The following is a 17,664-nucleotide window of genomic DNA, read 5'->3' on the forward strand; positions in this document are numbered from 1 at the left end:
CCAAAGAGATATAAAGTTATCCGAGGACTATAAATACCTAGTTATGAATGAAGTTCGTGATCTTGAGACTGTCTGACATGAAGTAACCTTATCGGTTAAGTTGTGACACTGTGATGAAAGCTTAATGACAAGTCTGAGCATTTCTTCTTCTCATCTTATGCTCTGCTAGAAATATAAAGTTTTCCCTGAGAATAAATATGAAGAGACAAAGAATGAGAGCAAGAGTAGGCCTATAACACATTATGTGGTTATGTAGATGTTTTATGATGGGGCGGGGAATTGGAGAGGGGGTCAGAGGGGCATCGGTGGCTCATTACATGAAGGGCATTCCACAGATTCTCCTGGAGAGACAAACGCTGAAAAATGCTCTAAAGGGAAACATTCTTTTTGGACTGCGTCCTCACACACTGTTTTGGCTCATTTGCCTTATTTAGACAAATGTGGGATTAATGCAGTTCTAAATGTTCTCTTACAAAATGGCTACAAGGAGGGTAGAGATCCGGCCAAGATTTTTATTCGCACACCTTGGGTATTCAGAACACCTCTTTAGAAATATTTTCAACTTTCTTACTCATCTATTGTGAATTTTCACTTAGGTTATTTGGACACCTTATCCAACTGCAGTTCATAATTTGATAATTGGTGGCATTACATCAACACACGAATATGGCAAGGTAGAACATTTGCTTAGATTTAGTCTGGACTTTATCTAGGCTATATGTGTTGATAAATGCATAAAGTGAAACACTATTTTAGTATCAAATAAAAATATTTTTTAAACATGATAAAACATATACATAAGATACAACAGAGCTTTAATTAAATTCTGTGTAACACAAATTATTTATTTAATTGAAATCGCTTTCTCACGTCAGAAGAGTTATACTTCGAAATACTGATTTTGAACGATATTTTAAGTATTATTGTCAGTACATGATGCGACAGAGGTTTATGCACACTTGACATTGCGTAATATCCCGTGAATGCTGTATCATGTGAGCTGTTTTCAGACCAGTTACCGTACACAAATGAATGACACACAATGGCATACTTTCATTCAGCAACTTAAAAACTGAATACGTTTTATAGAATATGTTTGAAAATGTCCACGTACTTCAGCCATGTGTCGATGAGAAACACAAATGTAATTAAACGCATGTGTATTTTAGCCTGATTTCAGTCCATTCTTTGTTTTCCCTTCTAGTCACATAACTTTGGAAAGAAGATAACGCAAATTGTACAATTCCTCAAGACTCCACCCAAAAAGCGAGACAGCGAATTAGTGCAGGAGACCCGAGTCGATAAAAATGAGTCAACACACACGCCCCCACCAGTCGAGCGCCGCCGCTCCCCTATCCAACGCTTCTCTCTCCCCGGACAAGGACGCAGACATGCCCGCTACAGAGAAAGATCTCGCCGAGGACGCGCCATGGAAGAAGATCCAGCAAAACACATTCACGCGTTGGTGCAACGAGCACCTGAAATGTGTCAATAAGCGCTTAGCGAACCTGCAGACGGACCTGAGCGATGGGCTCCGGCTGATCGCGCTTCTGGAGGTGCTCAGCCAGAAGAAGATGTTCCGCAAGTTCAACCAGCGCCCCACGTTCAGACAGATGCAGCTGGAGAACGTCTCTGTGGCTCTGGAGTTCCTCGACAGGGAAAATATCAAGCTGGTGTCTATAGGTATGTTCTGATTTCAATCGAACATTGCACTTTATTAAATATAGTATGTAAGTTATAAAACAAAGCTTGTGGCATCCAATATGACCCGGCATTTGGCCAACAAACAGGGCATTACATTTTAGACAGGCCACAAAATAACGGGAAAGAATGATGGGAACCAAGGCCTTTGTGGCCACGGATTGTTTTGTGCACATTTGTATGATTGTCTCACGAGTTGCACGTGTTTTGTGAACTTTTTGTAGCTTGTTGCTCATGCAGAGGGTTGTGAAAATAAGATAAGATTGCTTTAATCGCCTTTGAAGTTGAGAATCTGACAAAGAAGTGAGGAACCACAGTCGCAACATTCAACTGTTATAAGTCCAGCCCTGAATGTCGTAAAGCAGCAGCAGACATCGTGGCGAATAGTTTGGGGTGGTTTAACCCTAGTTTGAGTGCTGAATGAGTCCATTTTCAACAAGTGCACCAAAACATTGTTTTCTGCATTGATGCAGTAAAAGGGTGGGGAAAAAAACTGTACTGTTCCTCTTAATAGGAATAGTTATCACTTCCCACGCTAGAGGCTTTTATTTCAGTGAAGTTTGCTTTTTGGTATTTTTTATTTTATTGTCCGTGTCCATTTTTTATTATAGTTCAGTGAACATGGCCTTCACCGGTGGCACAAAGTAGAATTATCGATCCACGAGGACACGCCTTCCTCTCACGAGGAGCACAGCTGTCTTCAACAATTTAATGTGGTTGTTTTGGGTGTCAACGGTTTAACTGAGGGATTAGAACATAAAGTTGCACAACATGGCTTGTGTTGGAGATGTCAAGACACTGTTCCTTCATTCAGTGCTGGTGTGATTGATTGATGACTAACACTGTGACACGCCCTCCAGTTTATGGCTCATTTCTGCATCTAACTGAAGTTCATTCAAACAAGATTGCATTTAGCATTTCCTCTTTATTACAAAACAAATTGCTCAGCCTAGTAAGAGAGAAGCTGGGTTATTGTAATGTAAAATTGGCATGAATTTGAAAATGCCCCTTTTTGCTTTAATGACAGCACTCCAGTATCATAATCACGTTTTACATGGTTTACATTTGGTTTTCATGTTCTCCAGATTGATTTAAGAGAATCTTGAGCTTCAGTGGAGCAAAATCTACTATCTGTACAGTCACATGATCTGTCACAAGTTTGCATCTTTGATTCATGTCCTAGAAATAGTACTAATCTTTAGTTTTTCATTTTTCTTAAATTCTATATTTTAGGTTTTTCAAAAACCTAAACGTTTTTGATAATTTTCAAGTTTAAACTAGCTTTTTAATTCCAAGATGTTCAGTCCTGACAGATCATTCTGTCTTAGTGTTTTAGTATAATTTGTTCTCTTCCGGAAGCCCATGCTTTCATCAGTAGAGCCACAACCCAATGGCTGTAGGGTTTTGCTCTTAATGGGCGCATTTCTCAACAGCGCCCAGAGGGCATAAATAAACATCCTCTTAGATGGTGCAATCAAGGATTATTCAGCAATTGCACAATATTTGTACTTCGAAACCCCTTCATCCCTTACTGTTAATATGAGCAAACCGTTTTGCTGGACTGAGTTGCTCACCCACAGGTGATGGTGTAATTTTTTTATGATGGCATCTTACAGCCAGTGAAGCATTTTTCACCATGTATGGGAGTTATTTGCATCCTTAGGAATTCAATATACTTATTAGTTGGGGAATGTGTTTTTCTAGTCATTGCTATGAGTTTTTTTTGTAACTGGAACTGTTTGTATCATTGACTGTTCTTTCTTTGCAATAAGAACATTGCAACATGAATGTACAGAGAATTACTGAGCAAGCATAAAGGTGGTATGTGTGTACCCCTGTCATGACAGGCCCCATATTTTACCTGTCTACGAATATAGTGCTGCCTTCCAAAGCCTGGAAGAGCATGACAGCTCTATCTCGGTCTTCATCTGGGTGGGGCTCATACAAGAGCTTTCAAGTGTGGAGCCTAGAGACGTGCTAATCTGTTTCTTCATCTGGCGTGTTGGTACTTAAATGTGCTGTAACAAAACACGATCTTGATCAGCATAGCCTTTTTAACCATATTTAGGACACTTAAGAACATTTGATGCTGTTCAACAAAGAAATTGCTCAATGTCTTGTCTCAGTTGAGGTGATTTTTAAATGCAATAATTCTGAATAAGTCAGAACAATGAATTTGAGTATAATTGTCTTCGTTCAGCTTGTCAAAATTAGTTACAAGTAAAGACTTGATTCTGTTGTGTAGGTGTAATGTATGCCTAGAGGTGCAGAATAGAGAAACTTTATGTATTGGTTCAGAGCCTCTGAGATGCGGTAAGGAATCTTGGGTTTACTGCAATATATGTACATGACCTCAATCATTTTTGGTGACGCAATATATTGCCCATTATATTTACTTAAAAATTTATGTCACCATGTTTTTTGCATTCCACTTGTGCCCATGTCTTTTGCAGCTTCTCATACATAACGTGGTCTAGTCATGAGGTGCTAGTTCAAATAAAAAAAATGCTTCTACAAAGTTTAATCTGCAGATGTGGTCTTGTTTAGGTATCTGTGCCTTTGTGCATACGGATATCTGACTGACTGCTAAGTAGTGATTGTGTTTTTCAGCAATAGTGTGCACCCTTCATTTACAGAGAAAGGAATGTCAGGAAAAAATCTGTAGATGGAAAAATCTCCATACAAGTGCTTTGTGCATTTTTCTTTTTTCTAGTTGTTACTTTGCACTTTTTGTTAGAAAATGTTTATTTACTATTTATTCAAGTTTAAGGTATCTAATATTTTGATATTTATTTCCATGATCTAAATATCCTTAATGTAAAAGCTTGTCATTTGGAAGTGTGTAGGCCTTCTTGCGTTATGCTGTTACATTATGATTATATATTCAGTGGCATAAAAAGGTCTTTTAAAATGATAATTATTTATCGCAATTATTTCTGGGGCAATATATCGCACAACAAAAAGTTATCGTGACGGGCCTAGTTCTGACCACTTGAGGTTGTTGTCGGGTTAAGTCTTTCCCTGGTCATCACATTTAGTTGATAAAAATTCTCACTATAACACGCACTTAGCTTTTCAGTGTTTTTATTTAAGTTTTAAGCTGAATTTTGTTAAAAAAGGTAAACATTTTATTTATAAAGACTTATAGATCTAAATGGAGAGGTATGTAGTTATTTAACAGGTCAATAGCTGAGGTAGGCTTGCTGATGTTCCTGCTTTATTGGCAATGCCAGGATTTCCTGTTCGTTTGTGCGACAGTCCTGTAACAATGGAGCTCAGCAGTGGGGCACTTTTCCAGCTGCCTTTGTTGCAGAATTAATTTTTCCCATTCGTTTTCTCCATGGGGATTAAAAAAGCTGAATAAAGTTCTAAGACATGAACCAAACCAACCAGATAAAACGGAACCTTAGATTTTGATTTGAAAGCAAAAAAGGTATCTTATAGTGGGATGCCTGACTTAATTGTCATGCACAATGCTTCATGGGAATGGGAGTTTGCCGCTGAGCTCTTTTTGGCATGGTTTTCTATGGCTATAGTGACAGCTTGGTGGATCCTGTTCAGGATTATTGGTAGTTCTATGCTTGACGTCAAACTTGAAATCTCACTCTATAGATGCATATATTGTTGCTTTAATCTCTGAGCTCTGCTGTGAAAGGCAGAAAATAAAACTGATTTTACTTCTGGAACCCAACTGCTGCACTCTAGTGCTCTTGAACAGAACTTTCACATCACTGCAGCTGCTTTAAATATGAGAAACTAAAGTTGACGTAAACTGAAGTACATTCGGTGTACTTATGCCTACTTGCACCAGCGAATAAGTGGCATGTGTGCAAGTGTGCGTGATTATGTATCCTCACACCCTTCACCACACTGGAAAGCACCCTATGGCAAGTCTCACCAGTGCTCTTTTAATTGGTCACACTTGAACCGCCAAATTTCTGCATAAACAAAAGAATAAGGTGATTTTTGCACTTGAATGTCTCTTTTGTGACTCAGATGTTGAAGTTCCACTTTACTGTGGAACTGTAAAGAAAAAGTTTTTTTTAAGGTTGTTGTCACCCTGCTAGACAAAACTGCTGCATGGAAACCACATGAAGACATCTGCCACGCGCTCTGTATTCTCCGAAAAGCCTCATGACTACAAACTGAGACAGACAAATAGGTAGGTAGACCCGATAAACGGATGCAGCCTGGAGTGGAGACCGTGAATTAAGATGAGTAAAATAGAATGTGGCTAGGCAATCGATGAAAGGGGGAAAAACTCTTCCTCTGCTGAGCATAGATTGCTGCAATTCAGTTTTTGGCACTTCCTTGATCTGACAACCCATAGAAGAATGCATCACCAAATTTTATTTATTTTTACATGCTAGTGTAAGACTTCTTTCAAGAATTGTCTAATGGAGATGGTAGGGTGATTCACCCTTGGTTTCAGGAAAGAATCCAGCACAATTGGCACTTATCTGATTGTCCCAAGGCATTTATCTCCACCCCTATTTAAGAGCAGAGATTTATGTTCGCGGTCACACTGGCAGAACTACTGATTAATGGAAATATCGCTGAACATGGCCACATCTTTAGTGATCTTGTTTAAATGTAGGCTGGCCTTGTATGTCTTTGTGATGTATGGATTGTGGCACTAAACACGCTCTATTGGCTTGACATAATAAAAATCGTATGTTTAATATGGACCGATACTCTCCTGGCCTCTTTTTTGAGGTGAAGTTGATGGGACTGGGTTTTGTCCAGCCACTAAAGAACCAAGCCAAATGACAATCCAGCTCTGTCAATATGGGGTTTTACAAAAGCACTACCACAGCAGTTTTCTGCTCTAGTCAGTTTTCCCTCCCTCACTCCTTCTCTTCCTTTCCCTGCCTCCCCCTGTTCCCTCCCTCTCCCAGCTGTAATCAGAAACCCCTGTGCAAGGGAATGGGTGGCCTGCCAGGATCAAGTTTGATTCTGCCCTTTTAAGGCTAAAAAACCAAGGGGAACATTTCCAGAGAGAGAGGGAGGAAAGGAGGGAGGGACATTTGGAAGTCATACAAAGTAAAAGAAAAGGAAGTTTTCTTGCAGAGTTCATGCTCCTAATGTAGTGAATTGGATGTGCTCTGTTTTGAAAACCGAAGTCGGGATGCACAGAATTTTCGACATTTCTATGCCACGTGGTCCTCATTAAGACCTGTGGCACAACAGTTGTTTTAATTTTTTTAAAAAATTTTTTTTTAAGTTCTTCAAACTGCAGATGTTTGAGATAAAAGAAACATGCTGACCGGCACTAGTGGCATTGTGTGCGACCCATGTGGTGAAAGTTTATCATGGTGTTAAACTGAAATATAACATTGAATCACACAGAATGTTATATCTTATAAAATCCAGGCACCCCTAGTTAACACTCTTAAAGTTGGCATTAAATGGAAATATTACTATTTTCTATAGTCTATTTTATATGTTGTAAGCGATTAATCCATGCATGGGTTTCTTCTCGTTATTAATCAAATAATAGAATTATCCAATCACGTAGTCCGCTTAAACCTGCCCCGTTCTTCCAATCAGCTGCAAGCTCTCATTCAGATCTGCCTCCATCCAATCATCAACTGATGGCCAGGACTAAATCCCACCCTAAAAAAAAAATTGTTCCTATATATTGTTGCTGTATAATTCCTGATAATGTTTTATTCAGTTGTCTTCCATTACGTCTCAAATGTAACTTCCGTTAAAGTGATAGTTCAACCAAAAATCTATTTGTCATTTTTAGATGAATTAACATTCCAAACTTGTAGACTTTTTTTTTTCCTTCTGCGGAACAAAAACATTTGAAAGAACATTTGTGGTCCAAACAGCTTTCTCTTCCAGTGTTTGGACAAAACAAAACTTTATTTTATTTTTAAATATAATTTTTTATGTTCCACAGAGGAAAGAAATGTCTTTGTAGACTAGAGGGGGGGGGGGGGGGCGACATAGCTGCAAGCTCTCATTCAGATCTGCCTCCATCCAATCATCAACTGATGGCCAGGACTAAATCCCACCCTAAAAAAAAAAATTGTTCCTATATATTGTTGCTGTATAATTCCTGATAATGTTTTATTCAGTTGTCTTCCATTACGTCTCAAATGTAACTTCCGTTAAAGTGATAGTTCAACCAAAAATCTATTTGTCATTTTTAGATGAATTAACATTCCAAACTTGTAGACTTTTTTTTTTTCCTTCTGCGGAACAAAAACATTTGAAAGAACATTTGTGGTCCAAACAGCTTTCTCTTCCAGTGTTTGGACAAAACAAAACTTTATTTTATTTTTAAATATCATTTTTTATGTTCCACAGAGGAAAGAAATGTCTTTGTAGACTAGGGGGGGGGGGGGGCAGTCCTTTGGCGTTTTCCATGACTCTGATTGCATTTGTGTATAGACGTCCTAATGATAAGACCTTTTTGGAATGCGTGCAATTTCCTCAACCCTCCTCTACGGCCGTGCGCAAACATGAAACCCCCACTGCTGGAAAAGGACCTCAACTTTGTGAATGAAAAGTTATTTGGCTAATTATCTTACAGAAATGTATGAAATGCATCTCGGGACGAACACTCCTCCTCATCCTCGGCGTGTCTTCAGACATCTGCAGTGTGTTATGTTGTCTGGCAGTGTGGGGTCAAGGTTGAGGGTTGACGTCAGAGTGGCTGAGGTGATTTGGCAGGTCCAGACAGGGGGTGAGTCATGGGAATGAATCTGTGCTCTGATCCACTACTGATGACTCGGCACTCCCACATGGCTCGAACAGGAAGGCCACAACTCACCAACCCCGTCTCTCTGTCCCTCCTTGTTCAAGTCCTTGGTTGTGTCTGAAAGCTTGGCAAGCAGAATATGGTGTGGTAGGAAGGTAACGAAGCACATGCGAATCAAATGTTTGCATAATATTGTCTACCAAGATGCCTTCATTTGATTGGCAGCATATTTTTGCCTTTAAGCCACAATGGTTTGTGTGTGGTCGATGGTTGGTAGAAAATAACAGCATGTGATGGAGCTGTGTAAATTTATCTAAGAATATATGACTCCTCATGTCTCCTGAGAAATAAGCATTATGGTCACTAAATATTTGCTTTGGTTATCTTGAAATCTCTAGATTTGTTTTGGATCATCAGACATGATGTCATGATGCCTTCATGCAGAAAACATCAAGTTTAGTCATCGAGTGACTGGGCAGGAATGCCGCTTCCTTGGGTTTTGAACACAAGCCATCTCTGTCCTTTTGTATATTTTGTCTTTGACCGTTTTAGTCACCATCTTTTTTTTGTGGTTCTCTCCCTGTCTTTCCGTCATCGATCTCTTTCTCAGCCTCTTTCATTTATCTTCTCTTACTCACTGCCAGCTTTCTCTCTCGGACGTGAAATTCATGTTTTTGGAATTTGATGGAGAGATGTGAGCACAAATGTCCTTAAAAGGAATGAGTGTGCTGCGTGTTTCCTGCAGTGTGTGGTGGGAATGCTGCAGCAACACAGATTCCTGTCATGTTTCATATGTTTGCCATTGTGTGCAGTGCGTTTCCGTGCCTGTGTCCCCCTCCGACCCCCACCCACCACATTTAGAAATGGTTGAGGATGGTTGAGGAAGTTGATTAGTGAGGTCAGCATGTCCATCTGCGCATATATATATATATATGTGTATATATATATATATGTATATATATATATATATGTATATATATATGTGTATATGTGTGTGTGAAAGGGTATGGCTCCAATTCAGAGTGGCACAAAGCGCTTATGCGCATCCCGTGTGCAAAATGTTGCTTTTGTTTTTGTTGTTCTTATACTCTACATTCAACTGTTTATAAAATCCAGAACAGTCTGAACGCCTCCTAAGAAATTCTTTTGATCAATGTGGAACAAGACTCTAATATGGCTCCAATTCAGAGTGGCACAAAGCGCTTATGCGCATCCCGTGTGCAAAATGTTGCTTTTGTTTTTGTTGTTCTTATACTCTACATTCAACTGTTTATAAAATCCAGAACAGTCTGTGAACGCCTCCTAAGAAATTCTTTTGATCAATGTGGAACAAGACTCTAAATCAGCCTAATTACATGGGGCTCATGCTGACTAGTAGACTCGTCGTTAAAACATCCTAAACCCCAATCCCAAATGCACCCCAAAAATTGTCCTGAAACATTAGCTCACTTTACATTTTTACTCATTTATTAGATTTTTGGGAACCGTAAACCACAGCATGCTTTTCTGTCTGTGAGGGTGGGCTGCTGGGGGGTGATAAATAAGCATCAGTTTTAAATGCATAACCACTCAATCCCAGTTCCATTGAGCATCAAGGTCTTTCCTGTGAATTTAACCATTTGAAACGAACTGGCAAAGGATTTTGAGATGTCAAAAGCAGATCAATACCCAAGGCTCTAGAGGCCAAAAAATGCTGCATGACGAAAAATAACTGGGGATCATTTTATTTGTACAGCCCTCAGGATGTCTGTGTAAGCCCTGCTTTTAAGTTGATGGTAAGGTCCGCCTCTAATACCTTAAACAAGCGCCAACAAGTTCCCATGTAATAACACTCTTTTTGTTATTTCTCTGTCTTCTCTTCACTGCCATAACAGTGAATCATACTGTAATAGTCACTCATCACAGTCTGCACACTTGTATTATGCTGATTTGGGTTTGTTTATAATATTTCACTCATATTTTTTTCCCGTTAGTACCCTTGTAGGAATAAGATTAATCATAGTCCAAGGCAGCACGATCTACAGGACGTTCCACTAGAGCTGACTCTGGAAGAATTTGGTGATACTTAAACTTCCCCTTCCAGCATTAACCATAATGGCGCTTCTTTATGGGTCCATAAATTTCCATATTATTGCTCCGATTCTGAAGCACATGCCCAGTGTGTTTGGTCTGTGAATAAAGGGATCAGAGAGGGTTCAATAGCACCTTCACCAGAACCCAAGATGAATTCCAGCAGGCTCTGGGGGCTCATGGTTTGTAAACCGCACCGGGAGACCAGAACTAGAGAAAAATGTGAATGTATTATTTTACATGGCCAAACAAGCGCTGCTGGATAACTGGAACGGGTCAGGAGGGGGATAAAATGTTATGTGAGATCTCACAATATACAGCACATTCATTGAGTATTTCTGAACCGATGAAATGCTTACTTTCCTCCTTGAGACAATGATTTGCTTATAGATTGAGTTTTGCTATGTTTTAAAGGGAAAGTTTACCAAAAAATCAAAACGGTCATTTCTCACGTCATACCTCTACTGAAAGTCTGATTTCTCAAAACGTTGGATGATTCAAAAAGTTAACTGTAAAAATCCTTATGAATTAGTTTATTCCAAGTGTTGGATGAGCTCTATGTATGTGCGTTGATCATTACTGATGAGTGAAAGCCTAAACTGGAATAAAATGCTTGATTCATATGGATTAGATATGAATTGTTTACAACATTTTTATGAACCATTAGAAGCTTCAAAGTTGTCAAAGAAATCTAATTTTTCATTAAATTATATTAAATAAATAATAATAAACAATGCGTTAACATTAACCTAACAAAGAGCGTTACATTTTTTTACCATATTTATGAATCTTCATTGACGTTTGGTTATAAATTAAACTGCTCATTGTTAGTTCATGTTAGCTCCGTCAGTTCCATTAAATATTAACAGATACAACTTTTGATTTTTTTTCTTTATTGTATTAGTAAGTTTTGAAATTAACATGAATAAATGCTGAAATGAAGCGTACTTAACTTTCACAGTATGGTTCGATCGAAAGTGTCACCTTTGGTTATGAAATGCCAAATCAATATTTTTCTGTATGTCTGGGTTATATCGAAATATTCTCCCCTCCCTTTGTCCCCTGCAAGGTTAACTGCATCCTCAGTGGAGCATGTGTCAGTTAAAACAGGAAGTTGCACTGCATTACACTGCCCTGCCCAAGTCCTTCCCCAGGGCATGCGAGCGCTATCAAAGAACAATTATCCACGTTATCTTCAAATATGTCTTGATTCTCTCCCTGTCCCAGCTTGGATTAGGCCTCACTTACATACTAAATGCAGCATAGGATGTGGTAAGAGTGTTCTGTTTGTGCATTCAAGTTGTTTTGCATTTCTTCTGTAGCTCGGGACGCATGTGCAAGCCTATAACCGCATTTTGAATGGGCGTATGCTCTTGTTAAAGAGAAATGGTAGGGGAAAGGGAAGTGTGAAAGTGTTGTATGAGGGTGGAGATCAGACTATGATCAGATCTTGAAGTCGACACAGGGTGGAGCGACTAGAGGAGGAGATGGGTTTAGATTTATTTCCATCCTTTTTAAGAACCGTAAGGGCAGAGCAAATAATAAAAGGCTACCAGACTTCATCCGGCTCTCTTAGATTTCAAATTGAAATTGTCCTGAAATAATCCTCAGATGGGATGGTGCCAACCATCTAGATGGTTTAATCCACAAATGTCTTCTCTGATTATCATCTGCACTCTGAATCTGAAGTCCTGCCAGCATTAAGTCTGATTGTTTCACATGTGCAGTGCAGATACAAGCGCTTCATTGTTTGGTGACCATTTGTGGCATGGTCTGCAACTTATTGCACCGTCTTTGTGCTGAATGATAAAAGTATTCGTTCCAGCTTTATAGATCCAGATGCCCTCAGATGATAAAAAAAAATCTTATTTACTCCAATGCGTTTTGGCAAACTCTATGTAACCCTTCTCTCTGTCTCTGTTACAGACAGTAAGGCCATAGTGGATGGGAACCTGAAGCTGATCCTGGGTCTGATATGGACTCTGATTCTCCATTATTCCATCTCCATGCCCATGTGGGACGAGGAGGAGGAGACCGAAGAAAGCAAGCAGAAGACACCCAAACAGAGGCTGCTCGGATGGATCCAGAACAAGCTGCCCGAGCTGCCCATCACCAACTTCAGCCGGGACTGGCAGTCAGGGAAAGCCCTTGGCGCTTTGGTGGACAGTTGTGCCCCAGGTGAAATATCTGGGATGGTCTTTTGTGGGAATTTAGAGATCTCAGGGGTTTAGTGGTCTGAGAATATATTTAATATATTTAGTATTACATTTGGTGTTCCTATTAGGCATGTTCAGTCTACATGAATCATGATCAATAGACTTAAATTTATACATTTGCTCAGATTGTTTATATACAGTATTTTTTTTATTAAATTGAATGCATAAATGTTTAAAGAGGTCCCTGCTTAGATTTGTAGTAATAACGAGTAATTAATTGAATCAACTTTTTTTTCGTGCTGTTGATAGCAACACCAGCAAGTATTTTAAAGCAAGTCTTACACAGTCCTTAGAAAACGTGAGCAAATACAGTTTATTTATTTTTGTTTTTGGTTTGCAGGTCTTTGTCCAGACTGGGATTCCTGGGACCAGACCAAGCCTGTGGACAATGCCAGGGAGGCCATGCAGCAAGCTGATGACTGGCTTGGTGTTCCTCAGGTACTTTATCTTAGATCGGTCATCTCTGGCCTTTTCATTAACTACTGAATAATCAGAGAACAGAATGTTCTAGAGCCCCCACCTGGCATGTTTCTAATTCAATGCAGCAACCATGGCTTTTGTGGTTTCATCATGACCTGAATTGGAAAGGAAACAAATGAAAAAGCATTTGGCTCAGTCACGCCATATGCTGTTTTCACCTTGGTCATAACGGTAAAGTTGCAGTATGCAATCTCACCTATTGCAATAGTGTTTATGGTTTAACTTAAAAAAAATTTTTTTTTTTTTTTTTTTGAAGGACTAGACAAATAGGGAACTGAGTCAAATCACTTTTCTCTCTACTGATGTATCAAAACTACCCAGTGAGGTTTCTTTGTCATGGTGCATGCTGATGGTGTGCCAAGGCTGGCATGTTGCGTGCCGTCAGTTATGCTTGTGGTTAGGTGTTTCCGTCCCTAGGGCTGATGTTACTATGATACAGACTTCTCAGTTTGTATCTTAATAAACTTCCTGTTGGCATGGTATGATAAAAACACCTTGTTTTACAAAATGTTGGTTTAGGTTAAATTGCATGCCGTTTCTTCACCAGGTGATCACTCCAGAAGAAATCGTTGATCCCAATGTGGACGAGCACTCTGTTATGACTTACCTGTCCCAGTTCCCCAAAGCCAAACTCAAGCCTGGTGCCCCCCTGCGGCCCAAACTCAACCCCAAAAAGGCCCGTGCCTATGGACCAGGTAAACCGTGACCAGCTGCATATTTGCTATGGTTTTATTTTAGTTTTGTCTGAAACTGATTGTTTTAATATAAGTGTTTGAGATGCAGTTCTTGGAAAGTGAAAAATCATGGGTATTGTTCTGTGCCATGCAGGTATTGAGCCCACAGGTAATGTTGTGATGAAGAAGGCAGTGTTCACTGTTGAGACCATCAGTGCTGGTCAGGGCGAGGTTCTGGTTTACGTGGAGGATCCAGCTGGCCACCGTGAGGAGGCCAAAGTTACAGCCAACAATGACAAGAACCGCACCTACTCTGTATTCTATGTACCAAAAGTCACTGGACAACACAAGGTACCCAGAAGTGTTTACATGAAAAAGATGAAACAATGTCTCAACAAAAAAAAAATTATACTGATATTTTAAAATAGGGGCAGTGCATCACCATGTGGAAGCAAACATTCTTGCCTGGTTTTTAATAGACCTATGTCTGTTCTCCTAGGTGACGGTGCTGTTTGCAGGGCAACACATCTCCAAGAGCCCATTTGAGGTGGATGTGGGAATGGCTCAGGGAGACTCCAGCAAGGTCACTGCCCAGGGCCCAGGACTTGAGCCTGCTGGCAACATTGCCAACAAGACCACATACTTTGATGTCTACACAGCTGGTACTGGTCCTTGATGTATCATACGTTATGCTTATTTTGGTTGTAGATGATGCTTTAAAAATAAAGTATATAAAATAAGCTGTTTATTTTTTTTAGCTAAATAAAGATAGGAGTAGACAAAATAAACATCATATTATTCGTTTATCTAAAGAAGTAACATAATTTAAACTAAACCAACCAAAATAAACATTTTTAAAAATAAGATGTTGTTTCTCAGGTGCTGGAGTAGGAGAGGTCGAAGTGGTCGTTATGGACCCCAGTGGAAAGAAGGGCACTGTTGAATGCAGTGTTGAGGATAAGGGCAACAGCAGCTACCGATGCACTTACAAGCCCACTCAGGAGGGCCAGCACATCATCTATATCACCTTTGCTGGGGGGCAGATCTCCAAAAGCCCTTACACTGTCCATGTGGGAGAGGGTAAGATCCAGAGAAGGGCTAAGCATGAATATATTGTGTGTAAGACAGGAAAGGGAAGTAGGTGGAAGGGATATACACACAGGATTCATTTTAATGAGGCATGGAAAGGCCATTATCACTAAATGGCATGTACAAAACTTCATTTAAAAGTTTAGGTTTCTGTTATCTGTCCTTGTCTGCATTGCTTTTTCTTGCTGTCTTTTTCCTCTGTTTTTCTTCACTGGCAATTGTGTCTCTCCTTTTGAAGGACGGGTTTCGTCTACATCCACTGGTATCTCTCCTTTTCTCTTTGGATCGGCCTCCCTTTGGCTTTTGATGTCTTTTCCTTGGATATGTCTTGGGTACTTGACATGCTGCTTTTCTGTCAATGTCCTGTTGTTTTCAGTTGCCCCTCACTTTAGGCTGCAAACACTTTACAGTGCCAGTGAAATTACATGACATCATTTTGGACCGCTGGTTCTACTGACCAGAAAGTGTTTAACTGCCCATATAAGTGCTAATAGATGTTCGCTTCTCTGGAGACGTGTGTAGACAATGTTATCCATGGCGTTGTAAGCCAAGCAAAATTCCTGTGACTCAGTAATGTGTGGAGCAGTAGTCAAATGGAACATTAAAAATAGCGTTTTATTATCAGACAGTTTTTCCACCAGTATTATTCAGCACTGTAAAGTCATTCTTACCACTTCCTCTTGTAAGGCTGTTTGGATCAAGACAAAGAAAGATAAGAATTTACACCACGAGCAGAGCCTAGTGTTACTAGGCCCCCCCCCCCCCCGTATGCTCCATGTTTTTCTGCCTGCTTTTTTTGAAGAACAGATATGTAGTACAAGTTTCTTTTTATTTTTAAAATAGAAATCATAAATTTCAACTTGTTCCTCCGTTTGTAAATACCAGACACATTTACAGTAATGCAATGTACAATCAAAGTCGGTGTTGCAAGGCATTACATTGAAATGTTGAACATACGGTTTCGAAAGTATGCTCCCGACATTATACATGTTAACATGAGAATATTTTGTTAACTGGAACCTACACCGCTCTTCACACAGTTAGCATATTTCAATCCTGTCATGACCACAAAAAGGCTGTTAACTTATGCAAGGATATCATACATTATACATAATGACACTATTTCTCAATTGTGACTTTAAATTTCACAGTTGTGACTCTCTATCTCACAGTGTATCTTTTATATCTTATTTTTTATTTACTAATAGGGATGTTGCTTTTTCCGTTGAATCCTTTGTTTTTGTAAATAGAAGGGTACACCGTTAACTACAAATTTGTACTAACTTGGTTATGTTCTCACCAGCCTGTAATCCAAGCCTGTGTAGAGCCAAGGGCCGTGGTCTGCAGCCTAAAGGCTTGAGAATCAAGGAGACTGCAGAGTTCAAGGTTTACACCAAAGGAGCTGGCACTGGAGACCTCAAAGTCACCATCAAAGGGCCCAGTGAGTGGATGTCATACTCATTCACAATGTTCACGGTGCCCTCAGTATTAACTTAAGCTACAGTACAGATGTTTTAAGAGCTAGTTACCCAACAACTAAATGTTTTACGCAGAGGGTCTTGAGGAGCCCTGTAAGAAGAAGGAACTGGGAGATGGGGTGTACAGCTTTGAGTATTACCCTACCACAGCTGGGAATTACATCATCACGATCACATGGGGTGGACAACACATCCCACGCAGGTAAATAATTAATCTCATGCAGTGGGTTTCTATTCCCAATAAGAGAGTAGTGATTGGACTTGATAAATGTCAATTCCTTTTTCTTGTTTTCAGTCCGTTTGAGTTAAAGATTGGATCTGAAGCAGGACCGCAGCAGGTCAGGGCATGGGGTCCAGGACTGGAGAGTGGTGTGGTAGGCAAGTCAGCTGACTTTGTGGTGGAAGCTGTCGGGGGTGACGGGGGTACTTTGGGTATGTTCCATTAGCTTTTCTTTCATCCGCCTGTTTGAACAGCATACAATTGTATTTCTTAAATCCAATATGAACTTGGGAACTCTCCATTCAGGGTTCTCAGTGGAGGGCCCATCCCCGGCTAAGATCGAATGTGACGATAAGGGAGATGGCTCCTGTGATGTGAGGTACTGGCCCACAGAACCGGGTGAGTATGCAGTTCATGTGCTCTGTAAGAATGAGGACATCCAGCTCAGCCCTTTCATGGCTGAAGTCGTACCTGCTCCAGGAAAAGACTTCTACCCTGACAAGGTAATTAATCTGCCGCCTTTCTAGAAATATTTGATGTGAAATTATTCCTAACATGAGCAGCTGATAGTCCATACTCTAAATGAGTCTGTTGTTGGTAATTCTTATGATGCGTCTCATTTTGTAATTCAGGTGAAGGCTTATGGTCCAGGTCTGGAGAGCGCTGGCCTTTCAGTCGGCAAACCAGCAGAGTTCACTGTGGATGCCAAACTAGGTGGCAAAGCTCCTATAAAGATTCTAGCTCAGGTGTGGATTCTGCTTTATGGCTCATGACTGACTCTTCACTAAAAATCAAAGCACTAACAAGCTCTTTCCCTCTCAGGACCGTGATGGAAACCCAGTGGATGTGCAGGTGAAGGACAACGGTAACAGAACATACAGCTGCAGCTACACCCCTCGCAAACCACTCAAACACACTATGATGGTGTCCTGGGGTGGAGTCAACATCCCAGAGAGCCCATTCAGGGTGGGTAGTCATTCAGATATGGTTAACGTCCTTGGAATCAGTAATGAAAAGTGTTTTA

General features: G+C 40.1%; 1 protein-coding gene across 1 annotated transcript in view; it reads left to right on the forward strand.

The window, feature by feature from the left end:
* The first annotated feature begins 1,210 nt into the window (after window positions 1-1,210).
* Window positions 1,211-17,664, forward strand: part of LOC107560941 (filamin-A-like) — a 35,200-nt gene continuing 18,746 nt past the window's right edge. The window contains 13 exon segments of the mRNA XM_016245248.1: window positions 1,211-1,683; window positions 12,410-12,661; window positions 13,040-13,137; window positions 13,727-13,874; window positions 14,008-14,204; window positions 14,353-14,515; window positions 14,733-14,933; window positions 16,246-16,383; window positions 16,496-16,622; window positions 16,716-16,852; window positions 16,947-17,143; window positions 17,273-17,386; window positions 17,463-17,606. Coding sequence (XP_016100734.1) covers window positions 1,308-1,683; window positions 12,410-12,661; window positions 13,040-13,137; window positions 13,727-13,874; window positions 14,008-14,204; window positions 14,353-14,515; window positions 14,733-14,933; window positions 16,246-16,383; window positions 16,496-16,622; window positions 16,716-16,852; window positions 16,947-17,143; window positions 17,273-17,386; window positions 17,463-17,606 — 2,292 coding nt within the window. The 5' untranslated portion in view covers window positions 1,211-1,307.

The sequence above is a fragment of the Sinocyclocheilus grahami genome, unplaced genomic scaffold, assembly GCF_001515645.1.
Source record: "Sinocyclocheilus grahami isolate Dianchi unplaced genomic scaffold, SAMN03320097.WGS_v1.1 scaffold747.1, whole genome shotgun sequence".
Lineage (NCBI taxonomy): Eukaryota > Metazoa > Chordata > Actinopteri > Cypriniformes > Cyprinidae > Sinocyclocheilus > Sinocyclocheilus grahami.